Source organism: Glycine max, chromosome 8 (genome assembly GCF_000004515.6).
Source record: "Glycine max cultivar Williams 82 chromosome 8, Glycine_max_v4.0, whole genome shotgun sequence".
NCBI classification, from domain to species: Eukaryota; Viridiplantae; Streptophyta; class Magnoliopsida; order Fabales; family Fabaceae; genus Glycine; species Glycine max.
The window spans coordinates 17132225-17145319 of NC_038244.2; the positions used below are offsets into that span (position 1 = coordinate 17132225).

The following is a 13095-nucleotide window of genomic DNA, read 5'->3' on the forward strand; positions in this document are numbered from 1 at the left end:
GACTCAGACAAATGATATAACAAAAGTTTCTTCTTAAATTACTTTAAAATTAGAATATATAATTTCTTGTTAAATTGTGACTCAAGCAATACATAAATAAACCATGCTAGTTTTCATTCATTATCAATCTTTATCCTATCAAAATGATTGTTTAGGGTGATATTATTAATTATTTTTTTTAAAATTATCATAATATTAATATAAAGTATCAATCATAAAAGATGGCTTAAATCAACAACATCATGGTACTATCAAAACAAATTAAAAATTACTTTAGGTATTATATGACATTTAATAAATCACTGAATTACATGAAGTTATTGTATAATTATCATATTATAAATATAAAATATTTTGTTAATGACCTTTTTGTTATAAAACTGGATTGATCATTTAGTAGAATCTTTTCTTTTTTTAATTTACAAAAACTTAACTCAATTTTGCTTAACAAAAAGTCACGCCTATTAAACTTTTAAAGTACTTTATACATAATACTAACAATCTTAATATTAAATAAATAAGTAATAATATAAAAATATTTACTAAATTCTTATTTTAACAAGTTTCATAAATATTACGAAATATAAGGCATAGAATAAATAAATGTATAATGCAATAAATGCATAGCGCAAAGTGAGTTTCCACCGTCATTGCATCGTCGTCGCAATCGCAGGGATCTATCATCAGAAGTTCCGTGAAATCTAATGGTCGTTTTCTCTGTGAAACTTTTCTTCAGCATTCTCGTCGTCTCCCTCTCACTCCTCTTCCTTCTCGCACTGCTATTGCCTTCTTCCCTTTTCTCTCAAATTCACATTTATGGAGAAGCCTCCTTGTATGTTGTTCACAATTTCAAAACCTTCTTCTTCTTCTTTTTTATTTTTATTTTTATGGGTTGAATCTTCCATAAAGCTTTGAACTTCGCAACTGGGCACCTTCAATTTGGAACTTAGTATATTGGGTAGTAACATTTTTTGTTTTTCTGTTGTTGCTGATCCATGAATTGGTTGGTATTTTACAGAGGGGAGGTGGATATATGGAGTGTTCGGAGACTCGTGGAATGGAGACCTTGCAATTGGTGGCTACAAGGCCATCAAACAGGTACTACTTTTTTATTTTTTCCATTGATCTTTGTCTCTACTAAATTTCAACTTTGAAGGTTAAAAATTTGTTATATTGAATGAACTTTTGTGATTACTAGATTCATTTTGTTTTCATTTAAGAATCTCAAGAGTATCATAGGGATAGCTATTTTTTTATTGGCAAATTTTAGTTTTTTAGAAATGTCTGTGTGGGGATTCGAACCCACGACCTCTCCTCCCTTCATCCTTCTCCAACCAATGGACCTTATATCTCCCATAGGGATAGCTATTGGTGTCATAGTAATTGAAGTTTTGGAAATTACATGGATTAGATCTACTTGTGTGTTTAATTTAGTAGTTGGAATTTGGGGCGTAAGCTTGGTTTTTTATTGTTATTTGGACTTGGATTTGCAATGGGTAGGTTTAAATTGTTGAGGGTGGGTGAGGGTTGCTGATTGGCTTTTTATTTTCTGAATCCACCTTAATTGGCTTTCGTTGCAGACAATTGCTTTCGTTTTTTTGTTTATTCTTGAAATGGTGCAGCTCTACCATTACAAACTAATGGATATATCAGAGTGGATTGCTATGGGGGGCTCAATCAGATGCGAAGAGATGTGAGTACTTGAAGAGAACTCTTGAATTTATACTCCAGATCCTTCAAAAATCTTCAATACTCTTTTGCTGCTTTCTTAAAATTGAGAAGAAATCTACAATGGTTTCAGTTCTGTGATGGTGTGGGCATTGCTCGTCTGTTAAATGCAACCCTTGTCTTGCCGAAGTTTGAAGTGGCATCATATTGGAATGAAACAAGGCAATTTACCTTTCCATTTCTTTGGAATTTTTCTTTGCAAATTTTTACTCAAAATTGTATTTATTGGCTGACTAGTAAATTTTGTTTTGTTATCCTATCTCCTGATCTATGTTATTCTAAGTTACAATGTGAAACTTGACATAGTCCTGCTGAAAGACAGGATTTCTGAATACTTGGTTCCATTACAGTGGTTTTGCAGATGTATATGATGTAGACTACTTTATAAAGCATATGAATGGCTTTGTCAAAGTTGTAAAAGAGTTACCACCAGATATTGCTTCAAAAGAACCAGTTCGAATAGACTGTAGCAAACGGAAAGGGCAATTTGATTATTTTGAAAGTGTTCTTCCTTCTCTGTTGAAACACAAGTACATTTCTATCACACCAGCAATGTCTCAAAGAAGGGACAGGTATATCTCACTTCCATCAACTACTATTTGATAACTTAATTTAAGTTCTAAAACCATCAAATGATTGCTTATAAAATATAAGCACCGTCGATATTGTTGATCCCAAATTTCTTGCTCAATGATGTTTTCATTCCAAATATCCCTTTTTTTTCTCTTTACTTTCCCTGTATTTTGGCAGGGATCTCACTTCATTAAGCCGATGGTTTCAATGGGTAAATTCTTAACATTTTAGTATTACTTTACAAGTGAATTTATTCCTGTTAGCCTATGTCTTCATCCATTATCAAAATTTTCAGCAAAGATATTTAGTTTCTACAATGGCTATGAGCTTGTCCAAAGAGTTTGGTCTGCTTAATACTGACGAATTATTCAATTGAGTTGTAATATTATGTCTCATGTGACTAATGACTATGCAAGCAACTTCAATCCTCATGTAGCCAAATAGCTTAAATTAGATTACAAGGTAGAAGGAATTTATTCAAACATCCCGAATGGGGGCTATCAAGAATTAAGATTATGTGCCCCCTTCCCCTTTTATTTTTCACAGTTGTATTGTATTGTAACTAATGTTGTTCTCTGACTTTCTTCTACCCTTGCAGATACCCTTTGTATGCAAAAGCTGCTCTGTGTCAAGCTTGTTACAAGGCATTGCGTCTCACCAGATCCTTGGAAATGAAAGCCTCTCAGCTTCTAGATGCAATACCTAAACCATTTTTGTCTCTTCATCTTCGTTTTGAGCCAGACATGGTTGCTTACAGCCAGTGTGAGTACCCGGACCTGTCTCCTGCTTCCATTAAAGCCATAGAAGCAGCACAAGTGGACAGAAAACCATGGACTGGAGAGTTAGCCCGTGTTTGGAGACTACGTGGGAAATGCCCACTTACACCTAACGAGACAGCTTTAATACTTCAATCTCTTTCCATCCCACTAACGACAAATATATACCTGGCAGCTGGAGATGGTTTGATGGAAATCGAAGGGTTGATAGATACCTATGCCAACATAGTTACTAAATCAAGTCTTCTCAGTAGAGAAGACTTCACAAGCATGCATGGCAACACAAAAGCTGCTTTGGATTATTATGTATCTATTAACAGTGATTCATATATAGCCACATATTTTGGGAATATGGATAAGATGGTTTCAGCAATGAGAGCTTTCAATGGTTTGTACAAGACTCTATTTTTTAGCAGAAGAGGTTTTGCACAATTAACCTCACAGGGTCTTAATGGAAAGGAGTTGAAGCAAGCACTATGGAAGCTTCACAGAGATGATTTTGCAAAGGGAAGAGGCTCTGCTCTGTCTGAGTGTTTTTGCGAATTCAAGTTGTGATTTTGGATCTCGGATTCATCGTTTTTGTAGTTTTGACATTATTAATTTAATTTTGCTTTGTCACTCCTTAGCTTCTGTCAGCTTTTTTATTATTTTGTATTGAATGTGATGCTTTTTACTATCACTAATGAAATTTTTGGCAGACATTTGGTGTAAGAATGATTACCCAATTAGAAATATCCATCCTGTTATTGATCAAGTTTTGGTAAAAGAGTTTCTTTTATCCTGTTGTGTATAACAGCATAAGTAATGAGAATCTGACATACTGGCCTTTTGGTAAATGATTACACAATTAGAACTTGAATCTGGATCTGGCCGAATCTTATGAGCCACACAAAAGTCTGTAGTGGCCATCATTCTGCAACAGGCCGCACGTATTAGTTTTTTCAAGTAGAGCTAACATAAAATAAAATAAAATAAAAGTATAGTAAACTAATATTAAATTAAATTAAATAATTTTCAACCAAACTTTTTCCAAAGCTAATAAGAAGGGCATTGTGTGCAGCCTGCTTGCATAATGTCTCCCTCCTCTCCTATTTTATGCACGTTTAGAACATTCTTCAAAGGTTGCAAATAGTGGCATTTCTATGGACCTTATATCCGTAACAATCAGAAATATCAGCTAATAAGGCCATAGGATAGCTAATCTAGAAATGGACTTAAAATGAGTGTTTCACAGATTTTAATTGTATTTTGTTACTTCATGTACCCTATTTTGAAATTTAAATTAAAAAAAATGATTTTTAAAAAATATTTTGTTTGTAAAAATTAATTTATTTTTCTCTTCTTTCCCATTTTTTTGTTAACTAAAGAAAAGAAATGCATCATTACCCATAATTTCTTTTTTCTCCTATCGAAATACATAGTTTGGAGATCTTCAATTAGAAATTTTTACAATTCATTTTCATTCTCTTCTTTAAATATGCAAGCAATTCACACATTAGTTCTGCAACTAAAAAAATTTCCTCTCAACCATCTCAAATCATCCTTTATATCTTTATAGCTATATATCAATCTCCTTAATTGTCTATCCCTTTCAATTTACCACCTTTTATTATTATTATTATTATTATTATTATTATTATTTCTAAATTGAATTTTTAAAAGAAATTGTCAAGTATTATCACAATTTAAATTATTCGTTATAAATTGGAAATATAATTTATTCTGATATATTTGTTTATTATTCTTTTAAACAATTTATATATATATATACTGTGTGATGAACAGATTAAAATACTAGTTGCTATAAGTATTACCAGAAAAAAAAATGAAAATGTAAACTTTTATGGGTATGTTCCAAACATGGTCTACACTTAGTTTCTAACTTCACAGTCCACCATCTCAACAGGGTTGAATCTCTCTCTGTACTGAAAATTTTCACTAAAAGAGAAAAGAAATACATTTGTGAGATGGTGGGCCCCACAAAATGTATGTATCTTACTCTCTCTTGTTAGAAATTGAAAATTTCCAGCTGGAGGGGATCTTTACGCATTTCGACACTCTGCAACCTCGAACTAAAGGTATGTTGGGTTGATGGCTTCCCACGCAAGAGCCTTCAACCACTAAAGTACTTCCTCTCTAAACAACCCGACTCCAAAGGCAAAGACTGAACTCTAATGCCCCCTAAAGGCAGCAACTCAATGTAGGCTTTAATAGTTAGGATTAAGAAAAGACTTTTTTGTTCAACACAACAGAAATACTGACGATCCGCACATCTGCTATCAGGGTGAAGTTTCCCAATCAAGTTTACTCATCTCCGACTAAAGCCATGAACTGATCTTCTGAGATATTAAAATTCACTTAAGAAATCAACTCCCAACAAACCCTAAACATACGGAACACAAATCTTGTCTTATGCGGTGTTAAATCACTCCTAATCTTTTATTAGCACTCTACTGACCTAACTCGTTTTTAACTGTCACCAAACCAAATTCCCACCTACAATAACAATTAGCAACAGAAATACCGAACCAGACAAAAAGCAATTTCCCCTAAAGATGAAAAGATGGATATGAAAACACACCTCAAACAAAGTTGACACACCTCAAACAACGATACATACATTGAAGGGGGAGAATTACTTCAGCCAAAAAGTGCACGAGAAATCGCACTTCCTCCACGTGCAATCTATCTTAATTCCATCAAAATTAATTCTACCTAACTTTAAAACAAATACTCCAAGGTTGCTAATAGCACTCTTAACCTCATTTTGCACTAGACACCAGATGGATGAGACATTAAAACACTAAAGGGGCATCTTGTCTTATTTCTCTAAAAGGGACATTAAACATAAAGCAATCCTGCAACCATTAGAAGAGCATTTATTCAAGCAGAGTGATACCAATTGCTGCTACTTAAAATGTTAAATGAATCGATGATTTAACACTGCTGCAAATGTTCAACGAACCGATGATTAACAAATAACAATACATTTATAAGCTACACTGACTATGTATTCTACAAATACATCTGCTGAGTCTCAAAAAGGGAGTCATTCAAATAGGGCCAATCTCACAATTTAAACAATAACATCTTTTGTTAAATAGTATCTAAGCACTCAAATTGATGAGTTGCCAACCACACCATTCCCCAATCCGCAAAGATCCTTCGAGATCTGCCTCCTAATAGTTCCAAAGCGTCATCAGTTTGGCACTGCAGGAAATAAAGAAGATGCTACATTATGATCAACTCGACCTGCTCTGCTTCAATCAACTCAAAACGTACTTAAAATAATACATCATACTTCCAGTTCTGATAAAATTTTGTGCATCTACTCGAATATGATTTAAGTCATAAAAACTAGTAAAGCAATAATACCCAATAGGAAAATAATCTTACTATATGTTGAAGTGTCAATTTGTTCAGGAAGCTCCTTTATGTCAACCTCAAACCTAGATTGCACCTGAAATCAGCATATAGAAACTTATCAATAAAAAGCACTGTATGGAGAAAACGTGCCTTGATTACTTCTCCATTTCCCAATGGCAGTACAAAGGAAATGTTCCTAAATCTCCATGGAAGTGGGGTCTAACCTGATTAAGAACCTCAGAGTCAGCAGTAGAGGACACGAAAGTAATTGCAAGTCCCTTCGTGCCAAATCTGCCAGCTCTTCCCACCTATCAATTCACATGTTAATTAAGAGATGGAGGGAACAGAGGTGAGAGGCAAATTACAAGCATGCAAAGATACAACCACATAATAGGAAAAAAAACGTATAGAAAGATAAAAAAAAAATCTAATTATATGTATCCAGCAGTTACCCTGTGCAAGTAAGTATCAGCAGAATCAGGCATGTCATAGTTAATAACTATATTAACACGTTCTATGTCAATCCCCCTTCCAACTAAATCTGTTGCCACGAGAATCCTTTGCTTCCCTTCTTTGAAGCCCTTGTACCGTTTCAATCTGAAACAGGTAAATGTGTTCGAGGGGTAAAAATGAGACAGCAATTACTAGATAAAAGTTCAAATCCCTGCAAAAATATGAAGTAATGTAGATCATAGCCGCCATTCAAGTAAACGGATGACCAGAGCAGCTACAGCAAGAAATGCCAATTGGTCTACACTACTTTGAGATGGAGCTTCTGAGGCCCAGACCAATATTTTACTGAACCAAGGACAGGCACAATTAACAAAGTTTTTTACAGGTATAACAACTGAAAGGATCTAACAGTCCAAAAGTCCAAGTATATAAAAATCAACTTAAAGCATTAAAAACACACAAAGACTGCACATGCCTTCAATTTCAAAATAACAACTTATATATACCTCTCTTCCTGTGACATTGCAGAATGTATGCAGATAGATGGGAAGTTACACTCCACAAGCAACTTGTTCAACTCGGCAGCTCTGCTGACACTTTTGACAAAAATAACTACTTGGTTGAAATCCAGAGCATCAAGAAGATCATTCAGCTTACGATTCTTTTCTGTCTCTTGCAATTTGATATAGTGCTGAAAAAGGTGATAAATGAGTAGAACTAATCTAGTAGACAGACTTTCATTAAAAAAAAAAATAATAACAAGTGGTGAGAATAAAATGTTACAAAACACACCTGGACAAGACCATGAAGAGTCAATTTGGCCTCATCGTCGACATAAATTTCCATGGGCTGAAAGTAAAAGGATCATCAATTAGAGGATGAAGATGACAAAAAACATCTATCAGAGAATGAAGATAACATTAAAAGATCATCAATCAGAGGATAAAGATATCAATCATCACAGAAATAGATATATAGATTTCAGTTATCTTGATTTATAAAACAGAACAATTGCAATTACATTTTAAACAAGAGCAAACATTCAAAATTTATACATAAACCAACAAAAATGCATAAAAAATAATAATCTTGATAAAGTTTATTAAAAGGGCAACGATGTTAGGCAAAAATAACAGCAACATAAACAATAAGAGGAACTACGAAACCATACTATCACATGAAGTAAAATAGATCATCACACAAATAGAACATTACATCTTGCATAAATTTCTTGCAAACTGGTCGGATCTCTTTACTGAGTGTAGCTGAAAACATCATCACTTGCTTATCATGGGGAGTCAGTTTGAAGATCTCTTGCACATCTCTTCTCATATCTGTGAAGATTATACAGAAAAAATCTTAAGAAATATGAAAGGCAGAACAAAATACCAGAGATTGCAAATGCAAAGCCACAAACAAGCAAATTTCCAGAGAGGAGGAAGAAAGAGACCAAGTGATTCGAGCATCTTGTCACACTCATCAAGTATAAAATGCCTCACGTTCTTTAAACCAAGGTCCTTATCTCTAGCCAGAGCAAGAATCCTCCCAGGTGTTCCAACAACAATGTGTGGGCATTCATTCTTGAGCAATTCTTTGTGAACCTTGATGTTGACACCACCATAGAAAACAGCAGCCTTTATATCAGGAAGATATGTGCTGAACCTCTCAAATTCGTGGCAAATCTGGACAAATTCAGCAAATGGATAAAGCTTTTGTAAGTTTACACATGCATACATATGTTTGTCGGTTCTTGGTAACACAAGTAACTTCTTTAGTTATTAGAGACACATAATATTAGCAAACAAATTTCTCTAGAAAAACAGTTCAGATACACTAAAGAAGACATACCTGATAAGCCAGTTCTCTTGTGTGGCAAAGAACAAGAGCTGCAACTTGACCAGGAACAGGATCAACTTGCTGAAGTGTAGACAAAACAAAAACAGCAGTCTTTCCCATCCCAGATTTCGCTTGGCAAATGACATCCATTCCTAAGATTGCTTGAGGGATGCATTCGTGTTGCACTAATGAAGAAGCAAACAAAATTGTAGTGGACGAATCCTCAGTAAGTATATATGATCTGCCAGATCCTTTTAATGTAAAGGTTTACCGACCAATTTTCGTGACATATTAATATACTAGTAGTGATTACCTGATAAATTCAGAAAAGAAAATAAATTAGAGTGAAGGGAAAAATTATAATTGTGAAAAAAAACCAAGATACATATAGGGAGATAATCAAGCAAAATATTCTTTAGTAGAGGAAGTATGATAATGAAAAAAATGTGTCTAGATTATCTTATTTTAAGGCTAAAAAAGCTTTTTTTGGTGGCTTCATGAAAAAGAAAAGCCTTTGAAAGGGGAAAATCATATTTCCTCTACTGAAGAATGAATATCCAAACATGTCCCCAATCATACAATGATCAATAGATCACCCCTTAATAAAAATGGATATCCTTAAGAAACCAATGAAAGCTTAGACCAATGAATTCAACATGGTGTACAATTTATTGAGAAAGGTAACAAAAAATACACAATATCAGGACCAATAGCATTGGCAAATGGCACAGAAATGGCTTAAGAGCACAGATAAGCAGGCCATCTGGTATTGCTAGAAAGAAAAATGCTAATTAATCAAAGTCTAATACATGACAATTGACAAGTTTGTAGATTCAAGCAAAGACAGCATATGCTAAATCTTGCCTTCTGAAGGATGCTCAAATCCTGAATCTACAATGGCTCGAAGAAGCTCTGGTTTCAACAGGAAGTCTCGAAATCCCGAACTATGGATGCCAACATAACCCCTGCACCACAAAAAATGTACATGCGAAATGAGAAGATGTAAAATCAAAGGTTGGCTTGAGAACCTATCAATTTTATTTTTTTAATTATGAAAACATTGAATCAATACACATCACAAACTTTAAAGCCAAACACTAATATGGTATATATCAAACAAGACCTCCAATACTCAGGAAATAAAATAATCTTTTGTTAGGATTCAGCAAGACACTGGCAAGCCTATGAAGCACAAATACATAGTTACATAAGTACTCCATCAACTTCAATATTTTGTTGCATATGGCATCATATAATAATTCCCAAACTAGTATCGTCACAAATTGACATTATTATACCATTTATTCCATCATACTTTTTTTCTAATCAAACTAAGAAAAATATGACCAGGGCTAGGCTTGAACCATATTTATTAACCACGGGTTGTGTGCTATAACACAGTTACAGCAGCATCACAGTTATGGGCTCTGTGGAAGCCCAACATATCACAGGTCACTGTCACAGCTGGAGCAGTGCGAATCAGAGCCACTCTTTCAGTCATTCATCAGAGACAGAGACTTTCTTAGGCCCCTCATTCAACTTTTTTTGGTGCTATTGGGTGGGGGGGATTTTGGATTTTGCTCCCTTTTATTTCATCAGAACACAAACCCTATTGTCCCACTCACTCCTTTCAAAAGCTAAATAAGGCACTACTCTCATTGGTCTCCTCTCTTTGACGCAAGCCACCTAACCCAGAGCTCTTGTCTGCATTTCCGATTAACCCATCATAGCAATCCAGTGAAATTTTTTGTCAACTCACAATTTGTGTGTTACACCAATTGCATGAACAACGTCTTGTTCTCTAGACAACACCCACAAACAAATTATTAAAAACAACAAAATAAATAAACAGTTAAATTTGCATCTACGCTCCCTTAGGCAGGATGAGTTTATTCCAATTGAAGCACATAAGAACCAACAGTGATGCTACTTCTATTAGATGAATCTTACTCTATAAAAACTTCTCAATAATTAACAGTGAAAGTATGACAAACAATGAATGGCACCAAAAAAACTATTAAAAATGCAAATATATCAAATCATTATAAAATATATAGATGAGATAAAGAGGAGAGAAACTAACTTCTTGCCAGATTCAGTAACGGGTTTAGCGGAATCGGGAGCTTTTTCTTCTTCTTCTTCGTAGTCGATGAGCTCTTCCTCGTAAGCCTCAGTGTCCTTCAATTCTCCCATCCTATTTCCTGTTGGTTAGGGTTAGTTTTTTCAGTTTCAGTTTGAGAGATTCAGAGAAAATAAATCGAATTAAATTTGCCGAAGAGAGAGAAAGAGAGGGAGAGTTGAGAGAAGCTGACCTTTGAAGACGCAAAACTTGTTCAAATTCTAAAAGAAAAGGAAAATAAACCCTAGATCTGGTTCTGGGTTTTAGGAAGAGCAACAGCGACTCAGCGAGTGAAGCAGTGACCGAGAACATATAGCGCGTGCAACCACTGAATAGACCAAAGTGCCCTTGCAATTCCGGATATGTACAATTTTTTTTTGGATGAATTGATATGTAATGATACCAATTTAGGAAAGATCCATTTTATCAAAAATTTGTAAATGATTTTTTTAACATAATACACGTCTAATTTATAACAGCTACTGTTTTATATACACTGTATAGGAGAGTATGTCTGCTATGTCCCCAGTTACATAATAATATGATAAAGGATGTGACATAAAATTTTAAGGTTTTGGAAAAAAAAATTGGAAGGAAAGGAAAAATAAAATAAAAATTGAGATGATTTTTTTAAGTTGTTTGATAAAAACTAAAAAGAAATGAGGAGGAAGAGAACTAAAAAAATAATATTTTCTCTTATTTCTTTCGAGAACTTTTCTCTTATTTGATTTATGTAAAAAAAAAATGAAAGAACAAAAAAAATTACGTATATGAAATAACATAAATACCATAAACTAGAATAAAAAATAACCAAAGTAATTATTCATAAATTATAAATTATTAATATGTTAAAGTTAAAATTAAATCGTTTCGTTTCATGAATTCGATTTTTACATGGATAGATTTGATTCTATATTTTCAACTTCTATGAAGCCACATCATAAAATCATGTTATCATTCTCAATTTTTATAAAATCATGTTATTTCTAACAAAAATTAAAAATAAATAAATGGTGAAAACTTTTTCTCCTCTTCTAAAATTGAAAATAACTCTTATCTCGGAGGAAATAAAATGTTATGTAAAATATACATTCTTATATTAAAAATTAAAAAAAAAATTCTTCCCCCATTCACATGTACATTTCACACACTACACTCACAACAAGCTAAAAAAATTGTCTTTCAATTATCTCAAACTAAGGTATTTTATTTTTACTTATATACTTGACTTTCCTAATTGTCTATCAATTTCAATTTATTCTCTTTTATTTCTATCTCTAAATTAAATTTTAATATATTTTTAAATATATCACAATTTAAATTCTTTATTACAAATCCAAAATATAATTTATATATTTGAATTTCATTACATATTTTAATTGTAATATACTAATAGGTTGCTCTTTAACATTATACCCTTGTTTACTTCTTGGGATGCTTTGCCACGAGCAACCATTGAAAACTTGTCCTTAGACCAATAGTTTGAACGTCGTTGAAGAAAACCTGTCCCACCCTTTATTTACATGAACTACACAATCACTATTTGTACAATTTATCCCTGGCATCTACCTCTTAATTGTCTCGCATCAATGTCATAAAGAGATATAATGAGTGTCTCATTAATTTCATAGAGATATTCCATGTGCCCAACAGTGTTTTGAATGCCACTATAATTAAGTTTGGGCTGACCGAATATGACCTACTGTATTAAATAAAGTATAAAGATATTTAATATATAATTTTGTTGAAATTTTTTGTCTTAATTTACAGCGAAATTTATTTAAGATTAAAATAATCATTACCTTCCATACTTCGTGTACTTTCAGGTATGAGTGCTTATGGGAGAAAAGTCCAACATTTGATTCTATAAAAAAATTACATTATATAATTCCATCCTTACATGTCATTTTAATTAATTCATTACTACAACGTATAGCAAATGTTAATGTATGTACTGAAAGTCTAATGTGATTCGTACATCATTCACCGACAGTTCAGTTTTAGTTCTCACATGAAATTAATGTTTCGTCTTAACCTTTACATAAAATCAACATTACTAGAAATTGCTAATGAATAGAATTTTTGAAGCCAACAAGGATGCTGTGGCTGGAGATTGGATGAAGATATGGAGCATTAAAGCCTTTTTATTTTTCTTCTGTGAATCAAGTAAAAAGTGTTGGCAACAAGTACATCATTTTCACAGCTCTTAATCAAATTTCAACAAGCACACCACCCCCTCTTCAT

At 33.3% G+C, this 13095-nt stretch overlaps 2 protein-coding genes across 4 annotated transcripts; one reads left to right on the forward strand and one right to left on the reverse strand.

Moving 5' to 3' along the window:
• The first annotated feature begins 609 nt into the window (after positions 1–609).
• On the forward strand, positions 610–3776 carry LOC100798423 (O-fucosyltransferase 13). 3 transcript variants are annotated; one of them, XM_003533016.5, is made up of 6 exons: positions 610–832; positions 1019–1098; positions 1623–1693; positions 1802–1890; positions 2079–2300; positions 2900–3776. In XM_003533016.5, the coding sequence occupies exons 1-6, from the start codon at positions 705–707 to the stop codon at positions 3630–3632; spliced, it is 1323 nt and encodes a 440-aa protein (XP_003533064.1). In that variant the 5' UTR covers positions 610–704; the 3' UTR covers positions 3633–3776. The 3 variants fall into 3 exon arrangements, with proteins under 3 accessions (XP_003533064.1, XP_006585635.1, XP_014634633.1); XM_006585572.4 differs by having other exon boundaries at positions 689–707; positions 1581–1693; XM_014779147.3 differs by having other exon boundaries at positions 692–707.
• Positions 3777–6048: 2272 nt separating this feature from the next.
• On the reverse strand, positions 6049–11191 carry LOC100785358 (DEAD-box ATP-dependent RNA helicase 15). Its single transcript, XM_003531660.5, has 12 exons — positions 11045–11191; positions 10816–10933; positions 9597–9697; positions 8745–8917; positions 8347–8578; positions 8112–8230; positions 7689–7745; positions 7403–7587; positions 6896–7040; positions 6668–6751; positions 6474–6537; positions 6049–6287 (listed from the first exon to the last, which is right to left on the reverse strand). Exons 2-12 carry the CDS (start codon positions 10923–10925, stop codon positions 6277–6279), a joined length of 1281 nt encoding a protein of 426 aa, XP_003531708.1. The 5' UTR covers positions 10926–10933; positions 11045–11191; the 3' UTR covers positions 6049–6276.
• Between the last annotated feature and the right edge of the window lie 1904 nt (positions 11192–13095).